At 52.3% G+C, this 21,132-nt stretch overlaps 8 protein-coding genes across 8 annotated transcripts; 3 read left to right on the top strand and 5 right to left on the bottom strand.

Annotated features, from left to right (window-relative positions):
* Positions 1–2,069: 2,069 nt before the first annotated feature.
* CABS01_12692 (endo-1,3-beta-glucanase) lies at positions 2,070–3,167 on the top strand (the record flags this gene model as incomplete). Its single annotated transcript, XM_060546044.1, has 1 exon — positions 2,070–3,167. The coding sequence occupies one exon, from the start codon at positions 2,070–2,072 to the stop codon at positions 3,165–3,167; it is 1,098 nt and encodes a 365-aa protein (XP_060396275.1).
* A 637-nt stretch (positions 3,168–3,804) lies between these two features.
* Positions 3,805–4,984, bottom strand: CABS01_12691 (glycosyl hydrolase family 61; the record flags this gene model as incomplete). The annotated part of the gene is made up of 4 exons (XM_060546043.1): positions 3,805–4,123; positions 4,196–4,315; positions 4,375–4,799; positions 4,862–4,984. 4 exons carry the CDS (start codon positions 4,982–4,984, stop codon positions 3,805–3,807), a joined length of 987 nt encoding a protein of 328 aa, XP_060396274.1.
* A 3,058-nt stretch (positions 4,985–8,042) lies between these two features.
* On the bottom strand, positions 8,043–8,910 carry CABS01_12690 (uncharacterized protein; the record flags this gene model as incomplete). Its single annotated transcript, XM_060546042.1, has 2 exons — positions 8,043–8,418; positions 8,468–8,910. 2 exons carry the CDS (start codon positions 8,908–8,910, stop codon positions 8,043–8,045), a joined length of 819 nt encoding a protein of 272 aa, XP_060396273.1.
* Positions 8,911–9,386: 476 nt separating this feature from the next.
* On the top strand, positions 9,387–10,961 carry CABS01_12689 (polynucleotide kinase 3 phosphatase; the record flags this gene model as incomplete). Its single annotated transcript, XM_060546041.1, has 6 exons — positions 9,387–9,605; positions 9,667–9,782; positions 9,837–10,436; positions 10,488–10,549; positions 10,601–10,743; positions 10,794–10,961. 6 exons carry the CDS (start codon positions 9,387–9,389, stop codon positions 10,959–10,961), a joined length of 1,308 nt encoding a protein of 435 aa, XP_060396272.1.
* Positions 10,962–11,558: 597 nt separating this feature from the next.
* CABS01_12688 (uncharacterized protein) lies at positions 11,559–11,759 on the bottom strand (the record flags this gene model as incomplete). Its single annotated transcript, XM_060546040.1, has 2 exons — positions 11,559–11,567; positions 11,646–11,759. 2 exons carry the CDS (start codon positions 11,757–11,759, stop codon positions 11,559–11,561), a joined length of 123 nt encoding a protein of 40 aa, XP_060396271.1.
* Positions 11,760–11,960: 201 nt separating this feature from the next.
* CABS01_12687 (major facilitator superfamily transporter) lies at positions 11,961–12,509 on the bottom strand (the record flags this gene model as incomplete). Its single annotated transcript, XM_060546039.1, has 2 exons — positions 11,961–12,362; positions 12,423–12,509. 2 exons carry the CDS (start codon positions 12,507–12,509, stop codon positions 11,961–11,963), a joined length of 489 nt encoding a protein of 162 aa, XP_060396270.1.
* A 1,522-nt stretch (positions 12,510–14,031) lies between these two features.
* Positions 14,032–18,253, top strand: CABS01_12686 (hydantoinase B/oxoprolinase; the record flags this gene model as incomplete). The annotated part of the gene is made up of 7 exons (XM_060546038.1): positions 14,032–14,077; positions 14,151–14,821; positions 14,877–15,323; positions 15,383–17,122; positions 17,190–17,711; positions 17,773–18,163; positions 18,219–18,253. The coding sequence occupies 7 exons, from the start codon at positions 14,032–14,034 to the stop codon at positions 18,251–18,253; spliced, it is 3,852 nt and encodes a 1,283-aa protein (XP_060396269.1).
* Positions 18,254–19,517: 1,264 nt separating this feature from the next.
* CABS01_12685 (pectate lyase) lies at positions 19,518–20,282 on the bottom strand (the record flags this gene model as incomplete). The annotated part of the gene is made up of 1 exon (XM_060546037.1): positions 19,518–20,282. One exon carries the CDS (start codon positions 20,280–20,282, stop codon positions 19,518–19,520), a length of 765 nt encoding a protein of 254 aa, XP_060396268.1.
* Positions 20,283–21,132: the final 850 nt, after the last annotated feature.

Genomic DNA, 21,132 nt, shown 5'->3' with positions numbered 1-21,132 from the left:
TTCGTACATATCACTGATTACCATACAAAGAGATAATCGACTCGCCATGGCCAGCACAATCGGTACTAAAGCTACCCGACGGCCGAGGCTCCTCTTTTAACATCCTTTTGAACCTACCGCTGCTATTATCAACCACGAAAAGGTCAAATCTGTATGAAAATCCGGGGCCATTATGCAAGCTTGTCGCTGTCTTTCCCTTGGTAATTACCTTTTCTTGACGCGTTTTGTTTGTGAAGGGGTTGCCGCGGTTCTACGTGAAGGATGGCGCTGGAGAGGCAACATGGACTTGCAGAGGCCTTGAACACCGGCAGGCTGCACTCCAGAAACCTTGCTTCAGAACATCAGCCTTCCCTAAGACTGAACATGGGAAGGTTGCTGGCAGCGGCATGGTATGGTTTTGATAGGGAAGAATGTATGATAATTTAGAGATACGAGCCGCCTATTGATGTACAAGCTTTCTGCAGGGAAGAATCATTCGACCGTGGGAAAACGGTATTGAGGACGATTTACCATAAAGTGCACCGGCCACGGCGATCTATGGCTGGCGTTGGAACGACATCAGTCTAGGTAAGTCTTTCCCGTGGAAGGAAGATTGAAGAGTTCCAATTGCCGATCGCCAAGATCCAGAAATCACCACAAATTGAGCATTCGGAAAGTAAACCGAGCTTGCTACTGCGTGTACTCAACCGGTGTAATGAGAAAAGTGATGAAGGTTGGCTATCTATATGGATATTAAGGACAAAGTTCAAACAAAGTATGGTTGGCCAAGCAAAAGCCCATATGCGCGAACCTCCGGACATTGCTTGACGGAGTGCACGTGGCGAGTGTAAGTTCTGAAATAGTTTACACTATCACAGCATCGCCCAACAGTCAAAATAGACACAAGAAACATCTTAGTTAACAATCTGCTTGGTTCGCATGAGGTCAGCATGCTGTTCAAGTCTTGAGTAAAGTGTGCACAGCAGTTGGAGGTCCAAAAAAGCTGCAGCCGAACCTTCCATCCTTGCCAAACTTTAACGGAGAATATGACAAACAGGAAAAATCACCGACGACGAACCACAGAATCTAGGCCTCTCTACAAGGTTTTCGCGTGCAGAGTGAGCTGTCAGGCAGTCACGGCAAGTTAAGCGCAGCGTTACGTCCGATTCAATCCCCGTGAGTATCACCTTGGCGCGCGCGGATAACTCAGTCTCGACCTGCGGCGCCAGGAACATCCATTTTTGGTGCTGTGCCTGTGAGAGGTAAATTCAAACGTCTAGGGGCCGGTTCGTCGGTTGGAAATAGAATGGACTGTTTGACATTGATGATGGGTTGGGTGGAGATTCATAGTCTTAGCACCGACATTAAGTTCCAGATTGTGCCTGGCCGATCCGGGGTCCAATCGGTAGCGCATGAACGACAGCGGGAGAGTAACGATAGTGCCGAGTCATTGGTCATAAACAAAATACTGTTAATTGTCAGCCAAATACCAAGCTGTTGCGAAAACGAGGCCCCTTATTGGACCGAGATGAGTTCCGAATCAGGAGTCGCTAAGAAAACGTGTGCTGGCAAGGCTCCTTCTTGATGCCGGCCGGCGCGCCGGTGCCCCGGAATAGTTCACGTCAAGACTCAAGGCCCCTCCGGGTCCCACCCGGCCGCCAGTAGCGGCAGCGAATGATGGGATGACAGCCCCCAAAAAGCCATCTACTTGGTAAGCGACTTTATCTTAACACCCGTTTGCTAAGATGGGGAAACCTCATGACTATGGTGCAATTGGATGCTCAAAATAGTGTCTTCCTTGTCCTAATCCACTCGTAGTAGCGCGCGGTCACTTAGACTTGGAATAGAGATTGTGATCTGTACAGGACGAACCTTCTAAGCGAAGGTCATAATGGCCTCTTAATATGACTTTAGGAAAGATATAAAGAAGATTGAGATCTCATCTCATTGAAGAGAAATATTCCAGATCATCATCCGATCCACTACACATCAAGCGCAAGCGCCATTCTTCTTTGCCATCTCACCTTTATCTTTTTCTTATTCCTTTCTCCCATTCTTTATCCCAGTCCTTCTCGACGAAGCTTTTCAAAATGACGACTAAGCAGGTTCTGTCTCTTCTTCCTCTTCTCTTCAGCGCGGGCTGGTCATCCCCGGCGCCGTTCCCTCCTAAGGGAGGTTACCCCGGCGGTTTCCCGTCTCCAGATGGCAAGCCAGGCTTTGCGCCTTCCGGAGCCGTCCCGTCGTTTCCTCAGGAGTCTGGTGTCGCGACCCCGGTCAACAACGCCCTCAAGCCTGCCGCCAGCACAACCCCAGGCAAGGGGGGCAACAACACAGGCGGCGGCCCGACCCTCCCCGCCGGCTACGCAAAGATCGTCTTCGAGGACGACTTCTCGACGCAAAAGGCCGGCGCCCTGCCTGACTCGTCAAAGTGGACCTTTGACGTTGGCACTGGCTACCCCGGCGGCGCCACCAACTGGGGCACGAACGAGATCCAGACGTACACCAAGGACACCAAGAACATTGCCATCTCGGAGAGTGGCACCCTAACCATCACGCCCATCAAGACCGGCGAGGCGTGGACCTCATCTCGTATCGAGACCAACGCCGCGTCGGACTTCACTTGCCCGGCTAAGGGCAAGCTGCGCATGGAGGCAAGCATCATGATTCCGGCTTCGAACCCGGCAACGCAGTCCGGTATCTGGCCCGCCTTCTGGTCCATGGGCTCCGCCTTCCGCACGAACGTCACCTCGTGGCCCAGCGTCGGCGAGATCGACATGCTCGAGGTCTCCAATGGTGTCGGCACGGTCTTCCAGACGGCTCACTGCGGTGTCATCAACGGCGGCCCATGCAACGAGAAGACCGGTCTCAGCTCCAGCGCCGAGTTCCCGCGTGGCGAGTTTGTCAAGATTGCCTGCGAGGTTGATCGGTCTGCCGGCGGCGGTTTCGCCACTGAGAAGCTTGTGTGGTACCTCAACGACAAGGTGACCAAGACCATCACGGGCCAGGAGATTGGCGACGAGGCTGTGTGGAAGAATCTTGCTCAGACCCCCAAGATGATCCTGCTCAACGTCGCTATCGGTGGCGAGTTCCCTGATGCCAAGGCTGGTACCAAGACGCCCAATGCTCAGACTGTCGGCGGCAAGGATTCCCGTATGGAGGTCAAGTACGTTGCTGTCTACAGCACTTAGATACCTTATTTCTTGCCATCTACTGATGGCGCCTTTTTACTTCTCTTCACACTGGTCTTGCTCTGATCTAGACATCGGCGCTGACAGACATTTGCATGGCAACTTGGAGCGGCTTTGATATTGTTTGCTTAGTTTGTTGGAGTTTGCGAGCGAGTCTTGTTTTTGTATATTAGCATAAGTACGTACGCAAATGAAAGAACACTCAGACCACTACCTCTATCTTCTCTTCTATCTATAAATCGGAACGACTTTATTTGGGCCAGATAGAGTGGCTACCTGCCCATGTTTACTCTTTCTATTTGACTTCAGTTTTAATTGCTGAACAGCCCCACCCTGTGAAAGACGAAATACTTTGACCATTTCATGAGAGCATACACAGTAGTTGCAATATTCATCCGCATTTAAGCACCTGCCATTTTAAGCGGTACTCCAAGCCTCTGATCAACCAAGAGATTGGGATTATTTTGAACAAGGAAAAGTCTTGTCGTATTGTGCCACTCGAAAAGGGCGTAAATCGCAGAATTACGCGGTATACTATGTACAAAGAACTTCTAATATGTACCGGAAAGATACGTCTCCTCTATAAACAACCATCTATCGCTTTCCTCACGGCGTCTAGATTCTGACCTAGTACACTCTAGTACTTGGCAGAGCGGCGGGCCTTGCGAGCACGGCGGCGCTTGCAGCCAGAGGGGCTGCTGGGAGCAGGGGCAGCAGCAGCGGAGGTAGAGGCAGCGGCGGCGGAAGAGGTGGTAGCGGGGGCAGCAACGGTAGGAGTGGCCGAAGCGGCAGCGGAGCTAGTGACTAGGGTAGTGGGGGCGGCAGCAGCGGGGGCCGAAGAAGAAGCGGCAGCGGCGCTGGTGGCGGCCGGGGCGGAGGCAGCGGGAGCGGAGGAAGCGGGGGCAGAGCCGGAAGAGCCACCACCCTCGTAGACAGCAGGGCCGGGGATGACGTAGCTTTGATTTATTATTAGTTTGTTGTTTTTACGTGCCTTCCCATTGATAGTGGGTGGAAATGGGTGTACTTACTTGGAGATGGTGTTGTAGATGTTGATCAACAGACCAGGGTCGGTGGCCTTGTAGGCACCGGGGAAGACAACACCCTCAGGCTTGGCAGTTCCAGATCCTTCTACCTTGAGTTGGTAGCAGCTAACGCCTTGGTTAGCTTCGTGATCGTGTCTGTGATGGGTGGAAGTGGTTGAAAATACCTCATGTAGTACTGGGCACCGTTGGCGGAGCCAGCGGCGTGGAGAGCGACGGTCTCGGCACGGAGAAGGTAGTCACCAGGGGCGATGTCAGAGGGAATGACAACGTTCTGCTTGCCGCAGCCCTCGTTGATCAGGTCGTTACCCCAGGTGTTGTTGTTGGCGAAGTAGCCAGACTCGAAGATCTTGAAGAAAGAGCTGGAGCCATCGGCGGTGGCGGCGTCGGCGACGGAGCTCAGGTAGACCATGACGGGGCCGTGGTGGGCACCTCCAATAGCCTCCTCAGTGCAGGCACGGGTGTTGTGCTGATGCATCTCGACGGTGATGGTGTCGCCGGCCTTGACGCCGCAGGTGGTGGTGGCGGCAGCGGAGTTGGCGTTGCAGCGCATGTCGTTGGACGTGGGGTCCTGGACGGGAGAGTTGGAAGCCTGTGATTTCTTGTTAGTCTCTGATCATGTTACACTTGGAGCTGCTGTGTAAGTCGACGTACGGGCATGCGGACGCAGCTGGACTCCTGGTCAACACCGTTGACCCAGAGTTGCTGGAAGATGGCGTGGCCGGCAACCATGTTGGCCATGGAGGCGGTAAGGGCGAGAGCAGCGACAGACTTCATCTTGACGGTGATTTTGGTTTGGTTGTTGTTTTGAAAAAAGAAGGTGATTTTCCGGGCGTTAGAAGAAGTGCACACAAAGGTGAGAAGTGAGTGAAATGACGCCGGCGTCGAGCTGTAGAGAAGGACTGAAAGTAAAGAGTGGACAGATGAGTGACTGAAACTGTTGAAGAGACAAAACAAACTCTCTTCTCGAGAAACGAGGAGAGCGAGATGCTATATGTATGGCCTCTCTGGGTTCCTCGCATCAACCCCCCTCCATCCCCCTCCCCTCCCGTCTTCAACCACCAACATCGTCCTCGGTCTTCCTCCTCCTCCCCACCAACCGGACATGGTCAGGCCAGTTTAGAGCTGCCAAGCCTAAATTCTGGAAAGGGGGACCGCAATCCCGTCCCACTGGCCCACGACGCCGCCTCATCGGTTCAACTAACAACCAGGGATCTGATACCTCGAAGGGAAGCGTTTAATCTCTATACCGCAAGGGTTCGTCAGGAACTGAATGGGCACACAGGCTGCAGCACCGCTTTCCCGCCGTAAAGAAGCAGTCCCGGCCGGGCATGCTCATGGGTGTCACCGATCGTTCATTGGAGCAATAATCTTGAAAGGGGTAAACGTTGTGGGGATGCCCGCTGTTGTGTCTAAATTGCGGGATGTGTGCCTTGCAGCTTCGGCTGCGCGGGTGACGCGCCCAGTTCGGGTTTGTCGACCAGGGGTTCATCAACTTGCAGCCAGTTGGTGCGGATTCTATACGGATTCGCTTTTGCTTATTCGGCTGGATAGGTTCGCAAGGCGGGCATCCCTCGCTTCAGTCGTCCCAACTTGACCCCAAGCTTAATTTAACCCCTTGGAGGACATCGCTGTCCCTGGAGTCGGATCCAAGTGTTTAACCACTGGCGTGTTGGCAACCAGTGCTGACCCCCGGTTTTTGATCCCCCTTCGCGGCTGGCCGTCCGAACCTGAAACACAAACAGCATGTGGCCCCTGGCGCTACTCAGTTTGGCCAAGATAAGACCACAGCAAAGACTGCTTGCTGTTCCTTTCTCTCTTTCAGGACTCATAGAAACAGGTGAGTTTACTGGTATAAACAAACACAGGCAGAATTCGGTGGAACCCTCGGGCAAAGCAATATGTGTCAGCAGCAAAAGTCTTACTAAACTTCGGCAGGCGACGTTGAATAGATTGAACCTTAGCCCTCGCTCGTGAGATCGACGGAGAATCACTAACATATACTTTCCTTGGTACTCGCGTGTCTCCGTGGTGCTGGACCGTTTGGCGCAAATCAAGTTAATCAACCCAGGTCGTGAATGATTCCGATTGGGCAACGGAGTGATCCGCGATCGTCATCCTACCCAGGGGCGAGCGACGGTCCTGGGGCTCGATGGATTGTGTCACCCAAAGTGGTTCAACCCTGGATGAGCCCTGCAAGCCCGTCTTCAGTGGTCGAAGCCTGTACCACTGGCGGACACGTGCGTTACGGGTAGAGATGACTTTTGGTCCTTCTGGACTTCTGAAGTAGGAGGGGGAGGAGAACGATGCAGAACACAGCCGCTCTCGAGTCAATATGCTGGCTCTGACAGTTCCCTTTGCGGTTATGGATTGACTCAATTCGTACGCCGCACTAACGCTCTCGACCAGCTCCAGCCGTAAATGAACGCCTGTTGTAGATGCCAATCCGTCTCTATTGCTTCGCCAAAAGACAAAGTTGGACCAATATCCTTCTCAACACCTCGGTTCTCAACTTATCAGCGTATGTGGAGAGCAAACGGTGGTCCCCCAAGCCTTTAGGCGGGAAATCATCTCCGAGTGAAACGAGTCTAGATCTTGGGGGCCAGTTCGGGGACGACTGAATTTTTCGATGGGGGGTTTACCCTTTTAGCGCAGCGCACCGCTGACCGCTGCACGTTTAATCATTTCGAAACCAGGGCCGCCAGTTCTGGCGCCTGGGCCATGTATGGTCCATGGATGATGGCGCCAACCGTCAACGAGCGAAGGGGAGAACGGGCTGCGGCAGGATAGAAAAGTCTTGGCCATATCGTGCCGCTCTAAAAAGAAATAAGGCCAATATTTTCAACCATGCATCTGGCGGCAAGTGAGGATATCGTACGTCATACCTGGTAGTGAAGTCCCAAGTTGTAGAAGTCTTGATCGTCTCGCATAATTGTGGTATTCCCTGAGATTACTCCAAGACTAATGACACTTTGTAAACTACCTAACCATAACTCTGGTGTTCGTGGAACGCTATCTAGGGCTTTATCGGGTTCTTCTCAGACACTCAGCCCAGAATCGTTGATCAGCAATAACTCTCTAGCAAGTTGACAATGCTTTCGATCCAATTGTCGTTGAATTGAGCTAGAATATGAGGGGACGTCATTTCGTGAACGGCAGATGCAGCAACGGCACAGTTCTGCCGGTTTAAAGACGGTGTGCATCAGTCAAAAATTAAGCTTGATGCCATCTCTGATTTAAGGTAGCCTATGGTCCTAGGCTATTCTTGACGACACATATTGGCCCACTTGACTGAAGAAATCTTCTGGAACCTGTGGATAACCTATCAAGGTATCTCAACTTCATCTCGTACTCGTGCCGAATATCCGAGTACCATCTTTCTACCCCCTCCATTCCCAAAGTCCTTTCCTCAGCTTTTGCACCCTGCAATTCTTTTGAAAGCTGCGTGTTTTCTTTTATAAGAAGCTCACCTTTGTGAGAGCAGATTTTCATGATAAGGCACTCGATAAGGGTATGATTCTTTTCTGGCCCGATGCGGGGCAACATCGTGAGCATCCACGGCTTGGCTATGAACCTTTCTTGTTGAATTCCAAAGCCGCGGTCTTCAAACCTCTCGTCTAAACTTCTCGCGCTGATCAAAGACCTGATGGCGTTCAGTGCGACGCTCAGGAGACGACTGGAGGTTGAACCGTTGGAGAGCAAAGTCCCAGCGAATCGCGATGGTGTTCGATCTTGACCAGGTAAAAGTTCAGCAATGGTCTTGCCAACTGCTGAATGTGTGTTATGAAACACGAATCAGGGCCATCATCCATGAATTCGGTAAGATAACCATCTTTTACCGCTGGTCTGTGATGGTCATGACCTGGGGCAGTGGTGCAGGCGCATTTCTCATCTCAACCGCAACGCGGGTGTCGTGTATGCGTCGGTCAAACATCTTAAATTCGAAGACGCCCTCGAGCTCACGCCGAATATTGGCCAACTGCTCGTGCGCCTTGAGGATCTCATCGGGCTTGTTGTCTTGATGAACATGAACCTTAATCAGAAACATCCATCGCTGTCCGGGATCCGCTGGTGACATGGTGTCCCATGTAGCTGTTTGAGTGAGAGGGCCATTATCGCCGTTCATTTGGAGAATGTAATGTCTTGAGAGGCAAAATTCTACATCTTCTCGGAAGAACTGATAGGTTTCCTCAATAGCCTCGCTTTTGAACCTGCATATCGTCAGATCACTATCGTCAACAACGGGTGACCAAAACTGACTGGTAGTTGTTGTCTTTCATCACAGACAACAAGTTTCGTTGGTCCCAAATCTCAGTCTTCTTGCGCTGAGTAACCGAGGAGCGGACCTGCGGAGGATCAGGGAAATCGGTCCACCGGAGGGTGCCGGCGCGCGCATTGAAGTCCACTTCCGGAGCGGTCGGGCCGAAGTCTTTATCCTTGAAGACCTCATATCGAGCCTGAAGGATGTAAGATTGACGGCTCAGTTGCTGATGCAAATCTTTCCACAGCATCTGGATGTCCTTGCGCGGCGTTTTGACGATCGAATTCTGGTTCGAGATTCCGCCGGGTTTGCCTGGGCCCTTGAAATAAAGGACGCGATGGAGACTCTGCCATGCGGGCATGGCGCAGAGACCGCCGAGGACGGAGCATGCCGCCTGAATATCATCGTCGTCGACGAGCGTCGTGAGAAAGAGCTCGTACATTTCGATTGACGACAGTGGCGATGGTGAGGGCAGATTTTGGGAAGAACTCGGATAGTGAGCCGTGGGGGGGGTGAGAGTGAGAGAGAGAGATTCATGAAAAGCGTCTCATTGAGGTGAGTGTGAAGGTCCCGTGAAATCGCTCTACCGATACGTACCTGCCGCGAATCTTGGGTCACGTGTTAGCCCGTCACTCAGGCGCGTTGGCGTCGTCGCGCTTTCTGCCGGTAAAGTGGCCGAGCCCCACCAAAGCTCGCTGCTTCCTCCCAAGCTCTGAGCTGCGATCATCGACATGCAAACGTCGCTCTGGAGAGTCAACAGCAGAATACTGTGCTCACTGATTAGCAAACGAACGATTCACTTCACTTGGATCATGTCGACCTCAAGTTCGTCTACCACGAAGCGGAAGCAAAGAGAATCAATTTCTCCACCGGCGGTCAAACGGAAGGTTCAGAGCGGCACAACGAGTAAACTCTTCTATGCCTACATCATCGTCCACCATTGACTTTTGGCCTTTTATAGAAAACGCAGTTGCCAACTTCTTCAAGCCTACTTCTCAAAAGCCAAAGGACCGCACAATATGGACCGAACGCGCACCGAACGACGACACCCCTGCGACACTGCTCGTTGGCCGCTACGAACCAGATGAGCCCTCGACCGAGTCGGAAAAGAGGAGGAAGGTAGCTGCCTTTGACCTGGTATGACAGCTATGCAGCTTCAAATAATCCAAGCCATTTCAATTGACGACTAGCCGCCCAGGATTCGACCCTAATAACAACTGCTTCGGGCAAGAAACATGCCGACGCCGCCGAAGACTGGAAGTGGTGGCATGCTTCTGTTCCTAGTAAGCTGCGGGACATGTACAACAACGAAGAGTATACTACCAGCACTTGGCTCTCAGAGTGATAGACATCAGCTAATCTTGATAGATACCGTATTGTGGTGCTGTCCAATCAAGCCGGTATTGTTCTCCACGCCGACCCAAAAGCAAGAACGCCGAAATCGACAAAAGACCGAGCCTCGGCGTTCAAGCAAAAGGTCAATGCCGTCTTGACACAGCTCAATATCCCGACCACGATTTACGCAGCCACAGAGAAAGACATATACAGAAAACCGAGGCCGGGGATGTGGAAGGAACTTTGCGCTGATTATGACCTTACGGAAGACGTTGACCTGGAGGAGAGCATCTTCGTTGGTGACGCCGGGGGTCGCATTGCGGCATCGAAATTCTCCAAAGACTTCAGCTGCTCCGACCGAAATCTTGCCCATAACATTGGGATCACCTACAAAACCCCAGAAGAGTTCTTCCTCGACGAGAAGCCTCGGGACTTTGTCCGAGAATTCGACATCGTCCATTTCCCGTACCCGAAGGACCCCAATTCAGAGACATCAAGTGCCCTCTTTGAGAAGAAGAACAAGCAGGACATTGTCCTCTCCTGCGGCCCGCCAGGTGCTGGGAAAAGTACATTCTTCTGGAAGTACCTCAAACCGTTAGGTTATGAGCGCATCAACCAAGACACTTTGAAGACGTCAGTTCAGCTCAACATGATCAAGCCCTGCAAATATTAATGTATCGGCAGTCGAGACAAGTGCGTGCAAGCCGCCAAAGAGCTACTTAGTGGGGGCCAATCAATAGCAATAGGTCAGCTCTCGCACGAGTCCTTTAGCCATTCCAGTCACTAATTCAATACAGACAACACGAATGCTGATCCCGATACGAGAGCTATCTGGGTCCAGCTTGCAGCGAAACACGACCTTCCAATCAGATGTGTTTGGTTCAAGACGCCACTTCATATTTGCGAACACAACGATGCCGTACGATCCATGAATGAATCCGTAAGTCCAACTTAAACTGCAAGTACATGACTGTAGCTCATGCAGGGCAGCTTAACCCCGAGTCACGAACCGCACTGCCTAGAATGGCCTTCAACGGATTCAAATCCCGCTTCAAGGAACCAAAAGTGAAGGAGGGTTTCCAAGACATTACCGAACTCGAATTCGCCTTCAGAGGAACTAAGGAAGAGCACGAAGTGTGGGCCAAATACTGGCTTTGATGTCTCAGATCTGTTCCAAACCATTTCCAGCCAACGCGAATGTGCCAGCGGCTCGAGTTGATGAAACTCTGACGCAAGTCCGGCGCAAGTCCCAGCCGACGCCACGAATGTCCACCATACTTCACGACTATGTCTGACCTCGACAATGCCTTACGCCAGTACATTCGAGAATAGAGAGCAAGCTGCTATGGTCAAAGACGGTACATCAACAACGTCTCGGTCGCCTGTCCGCTGCTTTCTCGTATCTGGCCCGGTCCCGCCCGGTCCCGGCCAGAATAACCTGCTTCTCTTTGTATAGGCGTCTGAGGAATAGCCAATGAATGACGATCAGACACTCGACGACAAATATGGCACCAAGCGAGGAACTGTTCCCAAGAAGATACGGTGAACTTCTGTGTATCTGACCTGCCACAGCACCGGCAGTATTGCCGACTGTCTGTTGAATCTCAATGGCCGTGGCGCGCCGATATTGTGGTGTTGTATTGACGTTGAGCCATGCAAGGTTCAGCCCTGTGCCGTTGTACACTGCGATAGTGCAGATGAAGCAGGCAAAATATTTGACAGCACTGTTACTGACACCAATCAGTATTGCATAGCCTACTGCGCCTATAAGATTGGTAGCGAAGAGGAAGTGGAATCATCAGCTACTCTACTATGATATTGGCTGAATGCAGGTCAACTCACCATGCCGCACTTTCCGTACTTGTCTGACAGAAAAGCGAAGGTGAAGAATGCCAGTGCTCCAAGGCAATCCACGGCTATTGTCAGATAGTTGCTAGCCAGCGTACCGTGACCCATGGCGTGCAAAATGGAGGGCAAGAAAGTGCCGAATCCGTGTGTCAAAATATTCTGGCAAAATTAAGTCCACGCGCTGGGAACGAAGTTGTCAGCAACTTCTTTCCTGTTGTTGGAATCTTCGAACAATACATACCTGAGCCAAGTCTTTGGGTCCAAGAAAGCGAGCTTCACTTCATTCCAATCAAGCTCGTTGCTGCCCATCTAGTCCAATCTCTCCTGGTGCCGCATGTCCATGATGACTCGCTCCTCATCACTGAGGAAGTATGCTTTGCGGACATCGCTAGGCAATCCGAACCATACAGCAAAGGCGCATGTGATACTAAACGCCCCCTTGATGAGATACACCCATCTCCAGCCAGCGTATCCACCAACGCCGTCCATTTGTAACAACCCGTACGCCAACAGGCCCCCAAAGGCACCGGATAATGCCATGCACGAGACGAGGTAGGACGTGCGCTTCGCGATCTCGTCTCGTTCATATACCATAGTTAGGTACATGTTGAGAGAAGGGAATAAACCGCCTTCGCAAGCGCCAAGGACCAAACGACAGGCGCACAGGCCGCCGACATTCCGAATTAGACCATTGGCTACTGTCGTGACGGACTAGATTACGCCAAGTGCTGTGAGAACGAAGCGGGGTTCGAAGCGTTTGACGAGGAGTACGGCTGGGACCTTGACGGGCACGTAATTTACGAAGAGGGATACGGCTGTGGAGTATTGCTGGTTTGTGGCGCCGATTTCTTCGGGCATACCGGCGACTTTGACGTTTCCTGCATCGCGGTTAGGATTTTGATCGTAAATAGGAAGTGGATGACAGAAACAAAGTTTCCGGTACAGTGATGGAGACTCTCAAAGGAACATATGCAATACCTACCGATGTTGGCTCTATCGATGAAGCATGAGAGATAGACGATGAAGAGTACGGGCGTGATTTATAGGTACAGCTTTCTCACAACTTTGGCTTCTTTGGCACGATCGATATGGATATTGGTTGAATGAGCAACGCTGATATCATGGTTGTTGACATCGCGGCTCTGCTGTTCTTGGTTTCTTCTAAGATTTGGGTCTCGGGCATTTCGAAAGAGTACAGTATTATATCGCTCAGGTGTAAACTAATGTTTCTCAAGATAGGTTGAGAGAGAATTTAACTAAAGTATAACAGAAGACATGTGCAGAGTCTACGCAGACTATGTCATATCATACCTATCTATAGATTATAGGTTCATCTAATCTTTGGTAACTTAGTAATAACTTCCTAATCGATCTCAAGGATGGTGTAAAGATCAGATAAGTTGCTCGCAGCCTCGTTCCGCATTGCGGTACAGAGTTAGGAAAATCCACGGTAGTGACATGAATATTAGATGCTTGAAATCATGTCGCCTTGGCTATCCGGATCCATCCTCGTCAACCAAGGACTACCGGCGACTGTAAAGCGCGATAGGCAAATGAAGTGCGGTAATGATCGGGTTGAAGCGGGTTGGCAACCCGACTTGACGTTCGGTTTTGACACACGGCGCGGGTCGCGAAACCGTCTTCATCAATGGGTAACCTCCGGTCGGTTCGAGAGCCAGCTGCATGACCTCCAGTGAGAGGGACTTTTCAAGCCTTTGCAGGTGGCCGCATCCTAGTACCCGGGGCTAGGCCTCACATCTGTGGTTCTCTTGCAAAGGCAATATCCTCTATTAGACTACTCTACTCTGTGATATTCCCTGTTATCCCGCAAAAAGATATCATTTCGCTATCACGATAAATGCTACCTCATGGACAAAAACAAAGACAGGGGTGATAGCAGGCTAACTGGTTCAGTGCCATGCCATGAGCTCAGCCAGCCATCAAGTTGGAAACACGTCACAGTCCTTGATCAGATGTACTTCATCGAGCTCAGGAATAAAGATTCTCAGGTTCATGAGGCGATAGTTATCTCGGGCCAGCAAGCCGAGTCGTTGATACCCCAGGTTGTCACACCTAGCCCCACTTCGGAGGAGGTTTCGGAGGCTTCGGGGTTCGCCTCCGGTGCCGAGCCCGGGAATGCGGCAGCCCTGATAAGCTGCGTGTTGGAGATCGGATGGTGCGATTCGGGGAACAATGCGGGGGATATGCAACCTGATGATTAGATCGGGGACGGACTCCTAGGTAGGAGAGATGCAAAATGATTTATAACTTCATTGAGCTCAAGCGTCCAAGTGTCTAGCTCAATTGGCTCAGCGTTTACCGATCCGATATACCCCAACGATTCTATCTTTGAATCACCTGCATTTCATCGCTGTTCACAATGGGCTCGCTTGGGCCAAGTAGAAAGAGAATTAGAATCGCGATAGGTAAGTTGAGGGCTTCAGTGGGCAGACTTTCGGCTAGTGTCCTGACAGTCTTTTGCTTACAAAATATCACCAGATCGCGGCGGCACTTTCACCGATGTGCACGCTTATATACCCGGCTCTGATGAACCAGAGATGGTATTCAAACTCCTTTCAGTAGACCCAAGAAACTACAAAGATGCACCGACCGAAGGTATACGACGCGTCCTGGCGCATTACAGAGGCGCACCAGTATCCCGCGATGAGCCCCTCGATATCTCCGACGTCGAATCAGTTCGAATGGGAACGACTGTGGCGACGAACGCCCTGCTAGAACGACAGGGCGAGCGCGTAGCGTTCCTGACTACCAAAGGGTTTCGGGATTTGCTCGTCATTGGCAACCAGGCCCGGCCGCACATCTTTGATTTGAGTATCCACAAGTTGCAGAATCTGTACGAGAAAGTTGTCGAGGTTGAAGAGCGTGTGACGATGGAGGAGTTCTTGGAGAATCCGGAGAAACAGCCTATTGATGTTGAAAGCGATCCGGAGCTTGTGAAGGGATTGACGGGCGAGCCGGTTCGAGTCCTTCAGAAGCCTGATCTGGGGGTCGTAGCAAGCCATCTGAGGGATCTGAAGGCTGAGGGCTTTAAGAGTGTTGCGATTTGCTTCATTCACTCCTATCTTTACCCCGATCACGAGAATGAGATAGCGGAACTAGCGCGATCTATGGGCTTCGATGTTTCCGTGTCTTCGGAACTGCAGCCAACAGTAAGATCAACCTCCCTCCTCTCATGTACTGCTTCACAGGCTCACATCCGTCTAGATCAAGATGGTATCCCGAGGAAACTCAGCAAACGCCGACGCGTACCTCTCCCCCCTCATCCGCCGATACGTCCGCGACTTTGGCAGTGGCTTCAAAGGCGGCCTAGACGCCATCGCGAGCAAGCTCCTCTTCATGCAAAGCGACGGCGGGCTCTGTCTCTGGCAGAACTTTTCTGGACTACGCGCAATCCTTTCCGGTCCCGCTGGTGGTGTCATCGGCTTCGGCAAGTCCTGCTATGACCCTGAGACCAAGATGCCGGTGATTGGCTTCGATATGGGCGGCACTTCGACGGACGTCAGTCGCTTTTCGGGCACGTATGATCATGTATTCGAAACGGAGACGGCTGAGGTCACGTTGCAGACACCACAATTGGATATCAACACTGTTGCTGCTGGTGGCGGCTCGATTCTGCATTGGAAGAATGGACTGTTCGCGATTGGGCCGGACGTGAGTTACCACAGCATATTAGTAGCTCTTCGGTGCCGTGAGCTGACATCAACTTATAGTCCGCCGGCGCTCATCCAGGGCCTGTGTGCTACCGCAAAGGCGGACCTCTCACAGTCACCGACGCAAATCTCTTCCTTGGTCGTCTACGTCCCGAATACTTCCCTTCCATCTTCGGACCAAAGGAAAATTCACCCCTCGACTACGGCGCAGCAGCCGCAGCTTTTCACACTCTGACCGAGAAGATCAACTCCGAAGAGGGGAAGTCATTTACCCCGGAAGAGGTCGCTAGCGGCTTCCTTCGCGTCGCCAACGAGAGCATGAGCAGACCCATACGCTCGCTCACCGAAGGTAGAGGCATCCGCACATCAGATCATGTCCTAGCCACATTCGGGGGCGCCGGCGGGCAACATGCGTGTGACGTCGCTGAAGCGTTGGGCGTGGAGCGCGTCGTTATACATCGGTTGTCATCCATCTTATCGGCGTACGGCATGGCGCTGGCTGATTTGACGCATGAGATTCAGCGTCCCAAGGCGGCTGAGCTTTCTGACCTCTCTGATAAACAGCTGACAGAGGAGTTCAAGATTTTGATGGATGAAGCTACAGCGACTTTGGTCGTTCAGGGTTTCTCAGATGAACAGATCGAGCACGAGTTGTTCCTCAATTTGCGGTACAAAGGTACCAATAGCTCGCTCATGATTCGAAAGCCTGAGGGGTCGTGGAATTTCACTCGTCAATTTGTCGAGCACCACGAAGAGGAGTTCGGCTTCGTTCTGAACCGCGACATCCTTGTCGAAGACATTCGCGTCCGCGCGTTGGGCAAGACGCCTGATTCCAACGTGACCAGCGTATCGCAAGCTCTGAAGTCTGTTGAGACTAGGCTAGTAGAGAGCAGCAAGAAGGCTAGCACTACGAAGTTGTACACAAGCGGCAAGTGGCATGAGGTCGACCTCTTCAAGCTCGAAGATCTTGCGCCGGGTGAGCGGGTCGTCGGTCCGGCAATCATCCTGGACCAGACTCAGACCATCATGATTCAGCCGTCTTGGATTGCAACTGTGCTTCCTCGTCACCTGCTTCTCGACAAGGAATCGACTTCACTAGGCTCCGTCAGTGGAGCCGTCAAACTTTCAGCAGAGACAGATGAGGTCGATCCGATCCAGCTATCAGTATTTGGTCACCGGTTCATGAGCATAGCGGAGCAGATGGGCAGGTCACTGCAAATGACTTCGGTCTCCGTCAACATCAAAGAGAGGCTGGACTACTCTTGTGCCATTTTCTCACCTACAGGTGGTCTAGTAGCCAACGCGCCGCACATCCCGTGTCACCTAGGCGCCATGAGTTATGCGGTGGCCTACCAGGCCGAGCGCTGGGGTAATTCCCTTCGCCCAGGAGATGTGCTGGTCTCCAATCACCCGGCCGCCGGTGGATCCCATCTCCCCGACGTGACGGTAATCTCACCAGTAATTGACGAAGACACCAACGAAGTCCTCTTTTGGACAGCTTCTCGGGCTCATCATGCCGACATTGGCGGTATCTCGGCTGGCTCCATGCCGCCGCATTCCAAGGAGATATGGCAGGAGGGAGCTTCCTTCCTATCCTTCAAGCTGGTCGACGGGGGCAGATTCGACGAGGAGGGTCTTGCTGAGATCATGCTAAAAAAGCCGGCTTCGTACCCAGGTTCTTCTGGAACAAGGACGTGGAACGATAACGTGAGCGATCTGAAGGCGCAGATAGCTGCGAATCAGAAGGGCATCAGGCTCATTCAAGATTCGATCAAGGAGTATGGTCTACCGACGGTTCAGGTAAGTGCAGTCTATCTAGGCAATATACCCGTGATCGGAGCAGCGAACAATTGACAGTCAACAACAGAAATACATGCTCGGAATCCAGAACAACGCCGAGAAGGTAGTCCGAAACCTTCTCCGCCAAGTTCACGATCAGTTCGATGGTCTCCCACTCGAGGCTGAGGACCAGATGGACGATGGTTCTAAGCTCAAGCTCAAGATTCGCATCAATCGCGAAGAGGGCTCTGCTGTTTTTGATTTCACAGGGACGAGTCGGGAGATGTACGGCAACCTCAACGCACCCCGCGCCATCACCTTCAGCGCCATCATCTATGTCTTGCGCTCGCTGGTCAAGGAGGATATTCCGTTAAATCAGGGTTGCTTGGCTCCCATCAACGTCATCATACCCTCTGGGACGATTATATCTCCTTCGCTGGGTGCTGCAACAGTCGGTGGGAATGTCGAAACGTCACAGAGAGTGACGGATGTGGTGTTGAGAGCGTTCCAAGCCGCAGCGGCTAGCCAGGGAACGTGTAATAACTTGACGTTTGGGTATGGAGGTGAGATGGTCGACGGAAAGGCAAAGCCTGGGTTCGGGTACTACGAGGTAAGTCATCGATCGTTTCTCACCCCGTCAGTCATCGTTTACTAAATCCCATCGAAACCAGACCATTGCAGGCGGCGCCGGTGCGGGACCAAGCTGGGAAGGCCAGTCCGGCGTACACGTCCACATGACCAACACTAGAATCACGGACCCGGAGTCTCTAGAGCGTCGGTACCCGTGTATTCTCCGTGAGTTCGGTATTCGGCGTGGGTCAGGCGGCCGAGGCAAGTATAATGGAGGAGACGGTTGTATCCGTGAGATCGAATTTCGTCGAGACTTGCACGTCAGTGTGCTAAGTGAAAGGCGGACAGTTCCTCCGTATGGTCTAGCTGGAGGTGAGCCTGGAGCTCTGGGCGAGAACGTGTGGGTTCGGCATGACGAGTACGGGACACGGGAGATCAACCTTGGCGGGAAGAACAGTTGCGAGATGAAGAGGGGAGATCGGATCATCATCAGTGAGTCAAGTCCGTCGATGTCAGGGATATTGGTTTGCTAACAGCTCGGTAATAGGGAGTCCGGGTGGAGGTGCATACGGTGCCTTGTGAGGTCGTCGTTGTTCTTGGGGATGATACGACGGTGTTTTCATGGTGGGCCGGTCGTTCGTGGTTTCCATAACCAAACCCGATGAGGGCGAGGGAAGCTATTTAATAGAAGTTCAGAGTGAGAGCCACAACTTTAGAAATTCTGGAGACTTGCCAGGATATGAGACCAGACTTGGCTCGAAGTTGACGCGTAAGACTAAGGACCCCCAGCTTGGCCTCGGTTGTGTGTGCCGTGATGCCGTGGTGCCGTGCTTCCGTCCACGCGGTGCCGTTATAGCCGTTGACGGACATTCTTAGCATCAAGGTTTCACGCCATTTTGCGGGAGGGAACAAATTCCCCATGTTGACTGGTGGAGGCACTTGCGATGACCTGCATTTGACAGATCCGATCTTTCGGATCGACGCTTTTTTTAAGATTGAGTTTGCTCGGTGGGTGCATTTTTGCGTGATCCAAGCGCCCCACTCTTTTGACTTCATCCTATGAAGACTTCATCGCATCGATAAGCAACAAGTCTGACCACTTACCGTATTCTCGCCGGCAATTTTAGTGTTTATACACTAGTTGTTTCTTTTCTCAGCATGGCGTGTTCCGTTTCCTTGTCGAAAGAGGTTTGTGCAACAAATACAAGCGAAGATGGGGTCTCTCTTCGCTTGGAACTCGGAAATTGTTCTCTAACGACCGGGAGAGCATCAAAAGCTTAGTCCAAACAAATTGCTAGGCAAGATAATTTGCAGTAAGCGACTTCACTGCCTACCGAGCACAGTCTAGCATTATCTACACCACCACATGAGGATGCGCACTTCCACCCCATTCATCAACCTTGGGGAAGCCGCCATCGCTGGGACGATGGTTTTTAGAGCGGAGAGAGCACGGCCAGAGTTAACATTCAGCTATATGTTGATGTAGACGAGCAGAAATATTCTTTCGAAGGATTTCAGTCAAGCAAGTGTCACTCAGTCGATTTAAAATCACCAGCGGAAAGCAAAGTAGTTGAGTCAAGTCATGAGGATTATATTGTAGGTACATGTTCCCCATGTCCATATGTACAGAGAATGGCCAAGGGGCCAAGTGATGCGCATCAGCTTACACACCACAGAAAAGAAAAGGTGGTTTCTTCCCTCCTAAGTTCTTTAACCAAAAACAAAGTTCACTCGCAGTCTCTCAGAGACTGAGTGCGGCAACTGCAGCACCATCGCCGCTACAGCAAGCTGTGTTGGCGACCAAGACCGGAACTCAAGAACACCAAATAGCTCAGGAGCGAGCCATTTAGCAGGCCTTGAGGGTAGAGTACTTGCAGGCGCTGGAAGGGCCAGTGCCGATCTTCTTGGGCTCGTTGCCGGGGGTGGTGCCCTGGAACTCGGTGCAGATCTCCTTGACGGAGGTGGCGCAGGTGCCGGTGATGGTGGAGGTGTCACCCTTGTTGGAGTTGATGCCAGTGAGCATCTTGCCGTTGTAGGCCTTGACGTTCTTGACAACGACGGTGCGCTTGCCCATGGTCTTGCAGTTACCGCAGGAGCGGTAGAGCTTGCCGAAGTCGACGACGGTGAAGCCGTCAATGGTGACGGTGCCGAGACCGTTGTGCTGGATGACCTTGTCCTCGGCGCCGCGGGCACCACCGCCAATGATGGAGGCGTTGCCGTCGCCCTTGAGGGAGAGAGCGTCCTCGCAGACGGCGGTCCACCAGACGTTGTTGATGGTGCAGGAGCCCTTGCAGTGGACACCCTCGATCTGGTCAGCACCGATGATGGCGTTCTTGAGGGTAGCGCCGTTCTCGAGGAGGAAGACAGCATCAGCGTCGCCACCCTCAGCCTGGCCAGTGCACTTGACGCCACGGCCGTAGGTCTTCATGCCACCATCGAAGGTGCCCTTGACGGACTGGGCGGACTTGTAGGTGACGGTGCCCTTGGAGGCGGGGATGGGGAAGGAGGCGCGCTTCTCGATGGCACCGAAGTTGTTGGGGGAGGACTCGGCGCCGGGGGCGGCGATGACGGCAGAGGCCGAGAGGGCAGCGAGGACAGCGGAGAACTTCATTTTGAATGTGGTGGTTGGTTTAAGAAAACACGTAGAGTTGGAAGTAGTTTGGAAGTGTTGACAACGAATGAATAACCACCAGGGCTAAAGAATGTGAGTAGTTGGATGAGTAAAGAGAGACTGTAGCGGAAGATGCTGATGAAGGTGATGAGGAATAAGAGAAAAGAAGGTTTGATGGACGGGAGCTTGCAACCTTCTTATATCTTTCGATCTTGGGCAGATTCTGGGAAATTCTGCTCTCCTCCAAGCTCCTCAACAACATACTTTCCCCTTCCCGCAGGAGTCATCCTGATCCTGCATCTCATTCACGCTGCCAAGACCTTAGATAGTGGGACCTTGGTAGGTCGAACAGCTCACAGTGACACGGATACACAAGCTTTTGCCCAGGGCTGGGGGGTGAACTGATGCGACGAGGGCCAAAAGTTCACAGCCCGCAGTCTGGCCCACGATGGAGCTCACGGGAGTGTTGGCGAGTGGCTAGTCTGTGTCCTGGTTCAATGGACGAGCTACACGCCCCCCGACTTGAGCTCACGGGAATGGGATGGAAGGGACATGGCCCCCTTCCTCTTCCTCGCCTCTGCCTGAATCGACAAGGACGGGGAGTTAGCGAGGAGTCTGTCGATTCATTTCGGGCAGAGCCTTCCTTCCCTGTCCGTATGATCCACCCCGATATCAGAAAGTGGTTCGGGCGCCTCGGCGAGCCGCAGTCATCAGCGCAGCGACAAGCTGTTTCAACGTTCGAGGGGGCAGAAAGACTGCCCAGTCTCTAAGGAGGTGCACAGCTTGACATGGAGGCATTCCTGTCGACAATTGGCCAAAGCTATGGGCTCAGGGGATGACCCATGACCGT

This window comes from Colletotrichum abscissum, assembly GCF_030869225.1.
Source record: "Colletotrichum abscissum strain IMI 504890 chromosome Unknown Scaffold_39.1, whole genome shotgun sequence".
Taxonomy (NCBI): domain Eukaryota; kingdom Fungi; phylum Ascomycota; class Sordariomycetes; order Glomerellales; family Glomerellaceae; genus Colletotrichum; species Colletotrichum abscissum.
Note: the sequence above shows the minus strand (reverse complement) of the source record. Positions and strands in the feature narration are given on the sequence as shown.